The sequence below is a fragment of the Nycticebus coucang genome, chromosome 5 (genome assembly GCF_027406575.1).
Source record: "Nycticebus coucang isolate mNycCou1 chromosome 5, mNycCou1.pri, whole genome shotgun sequence".
Classification (NCBI taxonomy): Eukaryota; Metazoa; Chordata; class Mammalia; order Primates; family Lorisidae; genus Nycticebus; species Nycticebus coucang.
The window spans coordinates 63,918,223-63,930,379 of record NC_069784.1 but is presented as its reverse complement, the minus strand read 5'-3'; the positions used below and the strand labels follow the sequence as shown (position 1 = coordinate 63,930,379).

The following is a 12,157-nucleotide window of genomic DNA, read 5'->3' as shown; positions in this document are numbered from 1 at the left end:
GGAGGCAGCTGGCATACTGAGTAAAGGAAAAGGAGAGATAGGTAAAATAATAATAATAATAGGGCTTTAAAAACTGCAGTGGAAATGTAATACTTCAGCAAGTCAGTTCAGATCCTTAAGAAGCTCTGATGTGAGCCCTAACTGGCTCTCTCAGGCTGCACTTTCTCTCTCCAACTCCCTTCTATATTCTTATCCTATATAGAGGGCACACCTGTAGTCAGTCACACCTGTAGTCCCAGCTACTGGGGAGGCTGAGGCAGGAGGGTCACTTGAGTCCAGGAGTTTGAGGTTGCCATGAGTTGTGATGATGCCACTGCACTGTAGCTAACAGAATCATAGCCTGCCCCCCACCCCTCAATAGAGACACCTGGTGTTACCAGAAAGTAAAGTTTATTAAGAACACTTAGTAACAAAGTGCTGTGGTTTGTGGAGCTCTAAAGTTTGCAGTGAGGGGTGTGTTGGTGTGGTTAGCTGGTGTCAAAAGCAGAAAGGGCCCTAAGACCAAGCCGGCCCTGCCCCTCAGAACTCTGCCATGGAGCTTCCTAGTGGAGGAAGCAGCCCAGCCGCAAAGTCTCAGCAGCGGTTATAGCCAGTCCTTCCCATAAGAGTCTGAGACTGGACTGGCAAAGGCGTCTATCATTTTCTATTCAGCCGAGACTAGGATATGAGGTTCAAGGAACTTCACCAAATTCTTCCTGCAGTACCTATATGTTCAAGTGGATTTCTTTCTTCTAGAGGTTTCAAAATAATATCCCAAGCACTTGCCTGGAAGTAACGTTCCTCATCACCTGTGAGACTGGACACAGTAACTGGACCTAGGCCAGTTTTCTTAGGAGGACTTTATTGACTCCATAAATACAGCCAAAATTTGTTACTTAAAATGGCTCATCATACCTAGTTAAATGCACATCATTCTCAGATAGGATATTCCAGGCAAGGCCTTCATGGCATAATTGATTCTTCCAGTTCTATTTTGACAAAAAGAGGATGGAGTCTCACTGAACCCTGCGTAGACAACTATATCACCATGATAAAGAGCCAGTAAGAGCTTCTTCTTTCAGAGGAGGGGAACTGAATTCTTCACTTGAGTTTACAAAATCAGAATTAAAAAACTTATTATGAATTATGGGAGGTATAAGAGGAAAGAGAAAGAGCTTTTTACATATCCAAGAAATAGAACATTAAAAGAAATCAGCTATATTCCAACTAACCTCAATACATTTTTCCTCATCAATTCATTCAGTCTTCTGTAATTAATTTTCATTCTGTTGGAACTTGGGCTAGCAATTTTGTACAACTGACTGCTTTTCTTTTTTATTTTATTTTTATTTTTTGAGGGAGAGTCTCACTCTGCTGCCTCAACTAGAGTGATGTGGCATCATAGCTCACAGCAACCTCAAACTCCTGGGCTCAAGTGATCCTCCTGCCTCAGCCTCCTGAGTAGCTGGGACTACAGGTATCTGCCACAATGCCTGGCTAATTTTTCTATTTTAGTAGAGATGGGGTCTCACTCTTACTCAGGCTGGTCTCAAACTCCTGAGCTCAATTGATCCACCTGCCCCCACCTCTCAAAGTGCTAGGATTACAGGTAGGAGCCACCACTCTCAGCCAGCTGTCTGCTTTTCAACTGTAGAATTCTGACTGACTCAATCTGCCAATACAGTGCAGAAATTTACACAGCCAGGTCAGCTCTGCCTTGAAATGTTGATAGCTGGGAGTACCTAATGCAGTGTCTTCCACAAGGCCCTCAGACTGTTCTTTGATAAAGACATAAACTGTGGCCTGTAGATCATAGTAGAGTCTTAGAGCAAGCACCAAAGAAAAAGAAAAACTATCTGCAGACTCGATAGCTACAGTGAAATTATTACTGGTATTTTTCATATGTGAAAAGTCCAATGAGGTTCATGATAAGAGAAATGCAATTAACAAGGAAATTTAGTTGTTTCTGTGCGAGGCAGAGATGGAGAAGCCTCTTCTTCGCCTGCCCTCCCATTCTCGGCCATACACACAGCCTGCTCAGGTACCCAGGCCTGAGGCTTCACAGATCCAGCCACAGGAAGAAGTGGGGGCAGGGAGATGACCAAATCCAGCCCTGGGCTAGAGCAAATAATAATGGCTGGAAGCTTAAAATAGATCCAGAGAGGAGCTCATTAACATGAACGCATGAAACATTTCAGCACCTCGTCTTTTTCATTTTAGTCCATTTTTACTTCCTCCTATTCAATGGACCAGAAAATAGATCTTTACCAACATATGTACTACATCTGATGATGAACTAATTTAGAATGGCCAAAATAATTGTTCCACAGGGACACAAGAATTCAACCTCAGTTCAGAAAATCCCTGACATCTGACGTAGGAGGATTTATAGGTTTAGTGGAAATTGCTTTCTCCTGCTTTCCAGATTACATACTGTGGGTTGATTTTTTTTGCATGAGTAAACATCCTTCTAATAATGAACAGACCAATAATGTCTTAAGAGAGAAAAAGAACAACTTTTTCCTTTTTGCTGTTTCTTAAGAGAGCTGTTTGGATTTGGAAACCCATGTTGACTGTCCAAAATATGAAATTTGGCATCTTTTTTCTATGGTGGGGCTGGGTTTTGGATGCTGAAAGCAGAGTGCACTGGCCAGGAAGAGAAGTACACGAGATGTCTAAGAAAGGCAGGTGAGTAGACATTTAGGGGTGGAGGATTTAGGGAGGAGGGCGTGCAAAGCAAGTTTACGCTGCTGTTCTGGAGACTGAGCCTCGTCTCTAGCTTCCCGTACTCTGTGTGGATCCCTTTTCCCCTGGTTTTCCTGACTCACTCCTTTTGGGAAGTTAGCTGTGTTTTCTTTTAAAATTATTCTGGATTAGATGATATTGTTATTGCATGTTTTTGAATTCCTTATGAGTTGTCCTGAGTGAAAGGTAGATTCTGGTAAAAAGAATGTATGCACCTTGAAAAAAATCACTGGCAATTGTTTGATGTCTGTATCCTAAGGTTAGAAAAAAATCTTCAAATTCCCAAATAACCAATGAGATCTCTAAGCAGTGAGTGATTTTATTAGTTCTCATTTCTGTAAGGTTTGTGTATTATTCTTTTAAAGGAAATAAAGCAGCTTTCTTTAAGCTGCATGGCTAGAAGGAGCATTAGACTGTCCCTGAGCTGTGAAGTGGGTGGAGGCAGGGATGGAGCTGCCTGCAGGTGAGTTGTTCAGCTGTGTGGCTGTGGCCAACAGGTGTGTTGCCCTGTCCATACCAGCCCTTGCAGAGGCAGCTCCCCACAGCCCTGGGCACTCAGCCTCCCGGGCAGCTCTGCCGGCAGCACTGGCAATGAACGTGTGTACTGGATATGCCCTTCTTTCCACATCCATCAATAAAACAGGACCCTTGGAGACAATCTCATCCAGCACTCTCTCTTTACAGATGGGGAAATGGAGGCAGAAGGGTGCTCTTGACTTGGGTCCTTTATCAGCTCTAGCTCCAAATTGAGCTTCAGCTTTCTTTGCCTCTGTATGTAAATATGAATAGAGTCAGGAAGGTCATTTAATGCGAAAGAAACCTAGTTTATAGAAGCTCGAAGTAGGACAAGGGCAGTGGGTCTAACTGCTCAGCACCTGCCCCCCTAGGGCTTGAGAGGTGCCTTCCACAACGGAGCTTGCAGCCAGCCAGCTAGAGCTCATGTTTCAAGTTGTTTTAACAATATCACAAAACTAGGAGCTGAACTATTCAGTGATCATGGTGAGTCTCTATCAGACTCAAAAGTTGCTGGGGCACTCTGGAAATGGTGAGGTGGTGCAGCTGTAGAGATTATTTAAACCAAATGTGCTTGTTGGGAACAAAAGCACAACCACAATGAACCCTATTGGTTGTCATCAAAAACTTCTCAGCCTCTCTCCAAGCCAGAGTTAGGGTGGCAATCTAGTAGCAAATACCAATGATAGGTAAGTCCCACACAGTGAAAAACACTTTCTTTTAAAGAATTACATTTTTAATTAATTTAATTTTTATTTTTAGAGACAGAGTCTCATGTTGTCGTCCTCGGTAGAGTGCTGTGTTGTCACGGCTCACAGCAACCTCCAGCTCTTGGGCTTAGGTGATTCTCTTGCCTCAGTCTCCCAAGTAGCTGGGACTACAGGTGCCCACCACAACCCTGGCTATTTTTGTTGTTGCAGTTTGGCTGGGACCGGGTTCGAACTTGTCACCCTCAGTATATGGGGCTGGCGCCCTACCCACTTAGCCACAGGTGCCGCCCTAATTTAAATTTTTAAATTATTTTTCTTTTCTTGTAAATTGACAAATTATAATTCTCTGCATTAATAGGATGCAAAGTGACTTTAGGATGTATATATGCAATGTGGAATGATTAAATCCAGCTCACTGTTTTTTGTAAGAATATTTGGAATTTACTCTTAGCTATTTTGAAATGTATAATACAATATCATTAACTGTAGTCACCATCCTGTGCAGTACAGCTCAGAAAGCTTCTTCCTGATGTCTGACTCACACTTTGTATCTTTTGACCAGTGTCTTCCCACCCTCCCGAACCTTAGCCAGTGATCACCCTCATCCCATTCTCTGTGTCTCTGAGTTTGACTGTTTTAGATTAAACATGCACGTAGGGTCACACAGTATTTGACTGTTTTAGATTACACATACACGTGGGGTCACACAGTATTTGGTTGTTTCAGATTACATGTACACGTGGGGTGACACAGTATTTGGTTGTTTCAGATTACACGTGCACATGGAGTGACACAGTATTTGGTTGTTTCAGATTACACATGCACGTGAGGTAACACAGTATTTGATTGCTTCAGATTACACATGCACGTGGGGTGACACAGTATTTGACTGTTTCAGATTGCACATGCACCTGGGGTGACACAGTATTTGGTTGTTGCAGATTGCACATGCACGTGGGGTCACACAGTATTTGGTTGTTTCAGATTGCACATACACTTGGGGTCACACAGTATTTTGTTGTTTTAGATTACACATGCATGTGGGGTCACACAGTATTTGGTGTTAGGTGCCTGCTGTGGTTCATTTAGCATAATGTCCTCCACCTTCATCCATATTGTTGCAAATGAAACAATTTCCTTCTTTAGGGCTGATAGTAGTCCACGTGTGTAGTTGTTGTTATCTGTGTAGGTACACCACGTTTTCTTTATCCAGTCATCTCTTGATGTACAGTGACGTTTATTCTGTAACTTGGCTATTGTCAATCGTGTTGCAGTAAGCATGGGGGTGCAGCTATCTCTTCACCAAAGTGATTTCAAATGCTTGAGTTTTGGGGTCAAGTCCAAAACATCACAGCCCAGATCAATGACATGTAGTTTTCCCCCATGTTTTCTTCTAGCAGTTTTACAGTTTTGAGTCTTATGTTTAAGTCTTTGATCCACTTTTGAGTTGATTTAAAAGTTGATTTAGAAGTGGGTGTTTGGTTTTCTCAGCACCATTAATTGAAGAAACTGGTCTTTTTCCATTGTGTTTTTCTTGACATCTTTGTTGAAAATCAATTGACTATAAATGTGTGGATTCATTTTGGGGTTCTTTATTCTTTACCATTGGTTGATGTGTCTAGTTTTATCCAGTACCATGCTGTTTTAATTACTATGGCTTTATATGATAACATAGCTTGAAATCAGTAGTGTGATGCCTCTAGCTTTGTTCTTTTTACTCACTATTATTTTGACTATTCAGCATCTTTTATGCTTTCATTTTAGGATTATTGTCTCTATTTCTGTAAAAAATAACGTTGGAATTTTGGTGGCACCTATAGCTCAGTTGGTAGGGTTCTGGCCACATACACACAGGCCGGTGGGTTTGAGCCCAGCCAGGGCCTGCCAAACAACAATGACAACTGCAACCAAAAATAGCTGGGTGTTGTGGTGGGCGCCTGGAGTCCCAGTTACTTGGGAGGCTGAGGCAAGAGAATCACTTAAACCCAAGAGCTGGAGGTTGCTGTGAGCTGTGATGCCACAGCACTTTACCAAGGGTGATATAGTGAGACTCTGTCTCAAAAAGAAAAAAAATTAAAATATTGGAATTTTGACAGGGACACTCAATCTGTACATCACTTTGGATTATATGGACATTTGAACAACATTAATTCTTCCACTCTGTGAACAAGAGATATGTTTCTGTTTGTGTCTTCCTCAATTTCCTTCATTAGTGTTTTATAGTTTTCAGAATACAATTTTTTACCTCGGTTGAATTTATTCTTTATTTGTTCTTTTTTGCCGTTACTGAAAATGGGATTTTCTTGATTTCTTTTTCAGATGGTTTCTTGTTAGTGTATAGAAAACACTACTGATTTTTTGTGTTGATGTGTGTCCCTAAACTTTACTGCATTTGTTTATTAGTTCTAATATTTTTTTAATGTAGTCGTTAGGATTTTCTAGATATAAGATCATATCATCAGTAAAGAGTGACATTTTCACTTTTTTCTTTCCTACTTGTGTGCCTTTCTTTCTTTCTCTTGCCTGATTGCTCTTGCCAGGACTTCCAGTACTGTGTTTGAATAGAAGTGGCAAGAGGGGGCATCCTTGTCTTATTCCTGATCTTAAAGAGGAAAGTAGATTTTCTTTTTAAAAATTACCTTTAGACCAGATGTAATGGCTGGTGCCTATAATTTTGGCACTTTGGAAGGCCAAGGCAGGAAGATTGCTTGAACCTAGGAATTGAAGACCAGCTTAGGCAACATAGTGTGACCCCCATCTCTACAAAAAAGTATTTTTGTAAATTTAGGTGGGTGTGGTGGTGGTGTGTGTGGCTCTAGCTACTCAGAATGCTGAGGTGGGGGTATCACTTGCGCTCAGGATAATGAGGTTGCAGTGGGCTGTGATCACACCACTGTACTCCAGCCTGGGTGACAGAGGGAGACCTCATCTCTGGAAAAAAAAATTACTTTTAAAAACTTTCATTTTTTATTATTAAAGATACATATGACTATTGTTTAAATTTACAAAATAATGGGGAAACTTTTTTTTTTAACTAGAAGTTACTTCACTAGGGAAAAAGATTTTAAAACACAAAAATCACCCACAATCCCCAAATCCAGAAGTAACCTTGTTAACATTTTTTTTTTTTGTATTTTCTTCTGGTCTTCTTTTGTTCTAAGCATATATCAATTTTTTTTTTTTTTGAGACAGAGCCTCAAGCTGTCGCCCTGGGTAGAGTGCCATGGCATCACACTCACAGCAACCTCCAACTCCTGGGCTTAAGAGATTCTTTTGCCTCAGCCTCCCAAGTAAAGCTGGAACTACAGGCACCTGCCACAATGCCCGTCTATTTTTTGGTTGTAGTTGTCATTGTTGTTTGGCAGGCCTGGACTGGATTTGAACCTGCCAGTTTTGGTGTATGTGGCTGACGCTTAGCTGCTTGAGCTGTCGGCGCCGAGCCCAAATATTAACTAGTTTGGGATTTTTTATGCATATAATTTTATAAACTTATTGTATTTACTACAATACTGCATGTGTACTGAATTTAAAAGTCTATATAATTGTCATAGGGTCGGCTACATAATAATGTGTAATATGCACAACAATGTACAATGTACCACCATGTACACATTTTCTTCTATTCATGGACATTTAATCATTTCCTCCTTACTATGATAATTATTCTGTATATCTATCTTTGCACATAAGAAGTTGTCTACATACATAGAATAGACTCCTGTAAGTGTCCTGCATCAAATGGCATAAGAACCAGCTCCATATATACAGTGGAACCTCTGTAAATTGACCACCCAAGGGTCTGTAACAAACTAATGAACATATGGAGGTGGTCAACAAGGAACTAGGCCTATTGTACTGATACATGTGGCACATGTCTGGTCTATGAAAATTAGGGCAATGTAGGTGGTCAGGGTAGGGAGGAAGTCAACTATGGAAGTTCTGCTGTATTTGGCCAAATTTCCTTCTAGAATAGAAAGTAGATCCAACTTATACCCCACTAGCCAGGTTAAATGTTATTTAATGATGTAGTCTAAACTTTAAAAGGGCTTGCTTAATTTCAACCAGACTAAAGCTGCTAGTAATTTGCATCCAGGCTTTTCTTCATGATTTATGCTAATCAAATAACTCAGGTGAACACTGCACACAGGACGTGAGTGCCTAGGATGCCAAATGTAAGGAGGTATTTGCATAACCCAGAGTACTGAAGGCTTTAAATTTTGCTCCCCAAGTATATCACGTGCCTCCCACTGGTCTCCATTCCAGCAAATAGCTGACATTTTCCCAAAATCTCCATGTGAGGCACATCCTTTGGAACCAGAAGGTTAGGGCTTTGGGTAATGTTTCTAGAATGAATCAAAATTACTGTTTCTCCTCTTCTCCCTGAAAGAATGGAAACAACCTGTCTATATTACAGGCCCCAAGACAAATGTCAGCTCAGGGGCCTGGTCCCCTCAGAGGCTAGAAGTATCATTATCATATGTTCTTTGTCATGCTAAAGAATCCACATTTACTCTGAAGAGGAAGGGGACTTGGACAATTTCAGTGGCTACTGACTTGGCAGTAGGGGCGGTGGGGGGGGATGCTGGAGGAGAGACCTCCATCGTGCCCAAGATCAGCTGAGAGCTGGCAAAAGGCTGAGGTGGGATAATAAGAATGGTATGAAATGAATGAAACAAAACAAAGCAAAACAAAAGAAGAAAAAGAGAGGAATAGGCAGCTCGGGGTGAGGGAGAAGTTGATTAGCTTCAAGGGTGAGAGAGAAGTTTAGGGTGAAAGTCCAACAGGCGTTTGGATTCTATGACTGGATAGATGGTGGTGCCAGGGAAGGAGGACAAGTGGAGGAGGAGGTTTGGGGGTAAAGATGATGAGTTTCGTATGAACATATGAATCTGGATGTGCTTAAGAGATAGCAAGAGCCAGCTGTCCCGGGCACAGGAAGAAGCAGAGGTCTGCAGCTCAGGAGGGAAGGTGAGCCTGGAGCTGTAGATGTAGGTGGTAGGTGAGGAGGGAGTTTCTAGTATGGGGAGGTGTTGAGGATGCTTGAGGGCCATTCCATCGACAGTTACCAGGGACCACTTTGGGCAATGGGTTCTTCACCAATGCCCAGATCAGACACAGACTGAGCCTTCAGACAAGGGAGCATTCCAGTGGGGCATCGGGGGTTTCAAGAAGGAGGGAGTGGACAACAAGGTCAGATCATTCCAAAGTCAGAATCAGTAAGGTAGAGGCCTGAGATGTCGAGCTGTGGATATAGCAGCTAAGCACCATTAATGGCCTTAACAAGAAGAAATGGGAGTTCGTGGGTTGAGGAGAGGAGAAAATGGAGTGAACACAAATAATTCTCACCAGAAACTCGGCCGTGAACTGAGAGACTGAGATTGGGCAAAGGTGAAAGGGGGAGACTGGTGAGTTTCCACCCAAAGAGTCTCTGCAGGGCTCCAGTGGTGAAGAGTGGAGCCAGAAGGAGGGAGTGCTGATGCCCCTGACACGCAAAACTACATGAAAACTGTGGGGTCATGGACTGGGTCTCTCTCTCACCACCCTAAACCCCTTGGAATTTTGTTTTCTCTTCATCTCGTGTCTTTGTTCTCTGGGACATCAGCTGAGCTGCTGAGTCACCCTTTGTGCTTCCTGGCCCTCTTCTTTGCCTACACAGGACCTGCCCCCTATCCTGCAGTTTCTGAGGCTTTGCAGTGGTTTGCTCACCCTCTGTCCTCACCCAGATTTTACCACAGATGTTGCCTCCTCTGGGCAGCCCTCCCCAAACCTCCCCAACTCTCCCCGGCCCCTGCCCCTCAAGTGCGATTAGCCAGACTTGTCTCTAAGCTCCTACGATCTTTGATCCCTCCCCTCTCCGAGGACTGATTGCTGGCAGTGTCACTTTTGTCTCATCTAGCTCTGCTTCAAGGCCACGAACCTGCACCATCTTACCCTCCCCCTACCCCATCCCGTCTCCCAAGGGCAAATGTGCAAGAAATGAGGGACATGAATAAATGGAGGAATCGTGACCCTTGCTATTCCTGTACTTCATTCATTCATTTCTTTAGAAAATTAATATGTACTGAGGACACCATTGCCCAGGCACAGTGCCCATGGCTTGGGAGGTCCTGGTGAGCAAATCAGACCTGGCTCTTCCGCTGAGATGCCCACAGTCTAGCGGGGAAGGTAGATGTTAAATAATTTTGCATCCTGCAAAAATCAGAAATTTTGTAGAATGTCAGATCCTCAAGGACCTTAGAGGCCCCATCATTTTAAAGCTGAGAAGATGCCCAATAAGATACGAAAAACATGAGCTATAGTTACAAACACACCCTTCAGAGCCTGATGCCCCTCCACTTTCCCACTTCCTATGTTCTCCTCCTGCCATCACAAAACAAAAGAAATTATCCTAACAGATATAAAACTCAGGTCAAACCATGTGGAAGTGTTTTTGTAAGTCAAAAACAGTTTGATGTCAGCCATTTCATGTGGTTCAAATGAATGTGTTCTTGCTTATTCCTGATAGCAACCCTGTGAAGGCAGCATCATCCCCCCTTTTTATAGGAAAGAGAGGCATAGAGAGATCAAGTGACCCACCTGAGGCTGACAGCTAGTCATGGCCCCTAGGGATCCAAATCTGAAATCTGACCGACTCCAGATCTGTGCCCCAGTTCTGTGAGCCACTTCAGCAAATGAATCTACCGTTAAACAAGCAGTTGTGACCCTTTGTGGCTGCTGTGACATCATCAAGTGCACTGGTGATCTTTGCCGCCCCAGGCCTGGTCTCTGTCTTGCTGCCCCACCCCGCAGCTGGGAGGTGGGAGGCAGACAGAGGCAGAGACGTGCCACTGGCAGCATTCCACGCTAACACCCACCGCAGGTTGTCTCCCTGGACAAACGCACTCTTTGTTTGTTTTGTTTTTGTGTTTTATAGCTGATACATTTAACTGACTGCGAGTATTTTACTCAAAAGGCATCTAATGACAATCTAGAACGTACAAAGGCACATAAGCACATAGTAAGATTTAGTTTCTAGGGCGCCTGTAGCTCAGTGGTTAGGGCACTGGCCACTTGCTTAGCGGCTGGTGGGTTTGAATCTGGCCCAGGCCTGCTAAACAAACAAACAAAAAAGTAGCAAGGCATTTTGGCAGGTGCTTTTAGTCCCAGCTACTTGGGAGGTTGAGGCAAGAGGATCACGTGAGCCCAAGAGTTTGAGGTTGCTGTGAGCTGTGATGCCATGGCACTCTACCGAGGGTGACCAAGTGAGACTCTGTCTCAAAAAAAAAAAAAAAAATTAGTTTCTAAACAAAAGGGGTGATGCTGACAGCAGAGACAAAAAAAAAATTTTTTTTAGTTTCTAAACAAAAGGGGTTTATAAAGGGGTGATGCTGACAGCAGAGACAAGAAGATACCTGCAGATTAGAAAGTAGCACATTCTTAGGCCAGCACAGTGGCTCGTGCCTGTAATCCTAGCTTTCTGGGAGGCCAGGGTGGGAGGCTTTCTTGAGCTCAGGAGTTTGAGACTGGCCTGAGCAAGAGCAAGACTCATCTCTACTAAAAACAGAAAAACAAGCTGGGCATTGGGGGCACCTGTAGTCCCAGCTACTTAGGAGGCACAGGCAGGAGGATGTCTTGAGCCCAACAGTTTGAGGTTGCTGTGAGCTATGATGACACAATGGTACTCTACTCAGGGCAACAAAGTGAGACTCTGTCGAAAGAAAGAAAGAGAGAGAGAGAGAAAGAAAAAGGAGGGAAGGAAGGAAGGAAAGAAGGAAGAAAGGAAGGAAGGAAGGAAGGAAGGAAGGAAGGAAGGAAGGAAGGAAGGAAGGAAGGAAGGAAGGAAGGAAGGAAGGAAGGAAGGAAGGAAGGAAGGAAGGAAGGAAGGAAGGAATTCTATAATAAATGGGGCAGCCATTTATTCCAGCCATTTATTCCAGCAGGCTGGAAGTTCTGGCAGAGCTGGTGTGGCAGTGTTGGTAGGAAGGCAGCCTGGAAGCAGAGATCATTCCCCGGGAAACCTCCGTCTTTTCTCTTAAGGCCTCAAGTAATCAGACAAGTGCTACCCATCCAGGAGGCCACTCACCTTTACTTAAAGTCTATTGAGGAAAATGTTAACCATATCCCCACAAGTCCTTCATAGTGACATCTAGGCTGGTGTTTGAGCCAGAAATGAGCACCCACGGTCTGGCCAAGTTGGCCCATAAAATTGACCATCACACATTCTAGACAAC

General features: G+C 43.3%; 1 protein-coding gene across 1 annotated transcript in view; it reads left to right on the top strand.

The window, feature by feature from the left end:
• Window positions 1–2,545: 2,545 nt before the first annotated feature.
• Window positions 2,546–12,157, top strand: part of GABRR1 (gamma-aminobutyric acid type A receptor subunit rho1) — a 76,137-nt gene continuing 66,525 nt past the window's right edge. Inside the window, exon 1 of the mRNA XM_053590903.1 lies at window positions 2,546–2,667. Coding sequence (XP_053446878.1) covers window positions 2,546–2,667 — 122 coding nt within the window. The remainder of the gene's footprint in view (window positions 2,668–12,157) is intronic.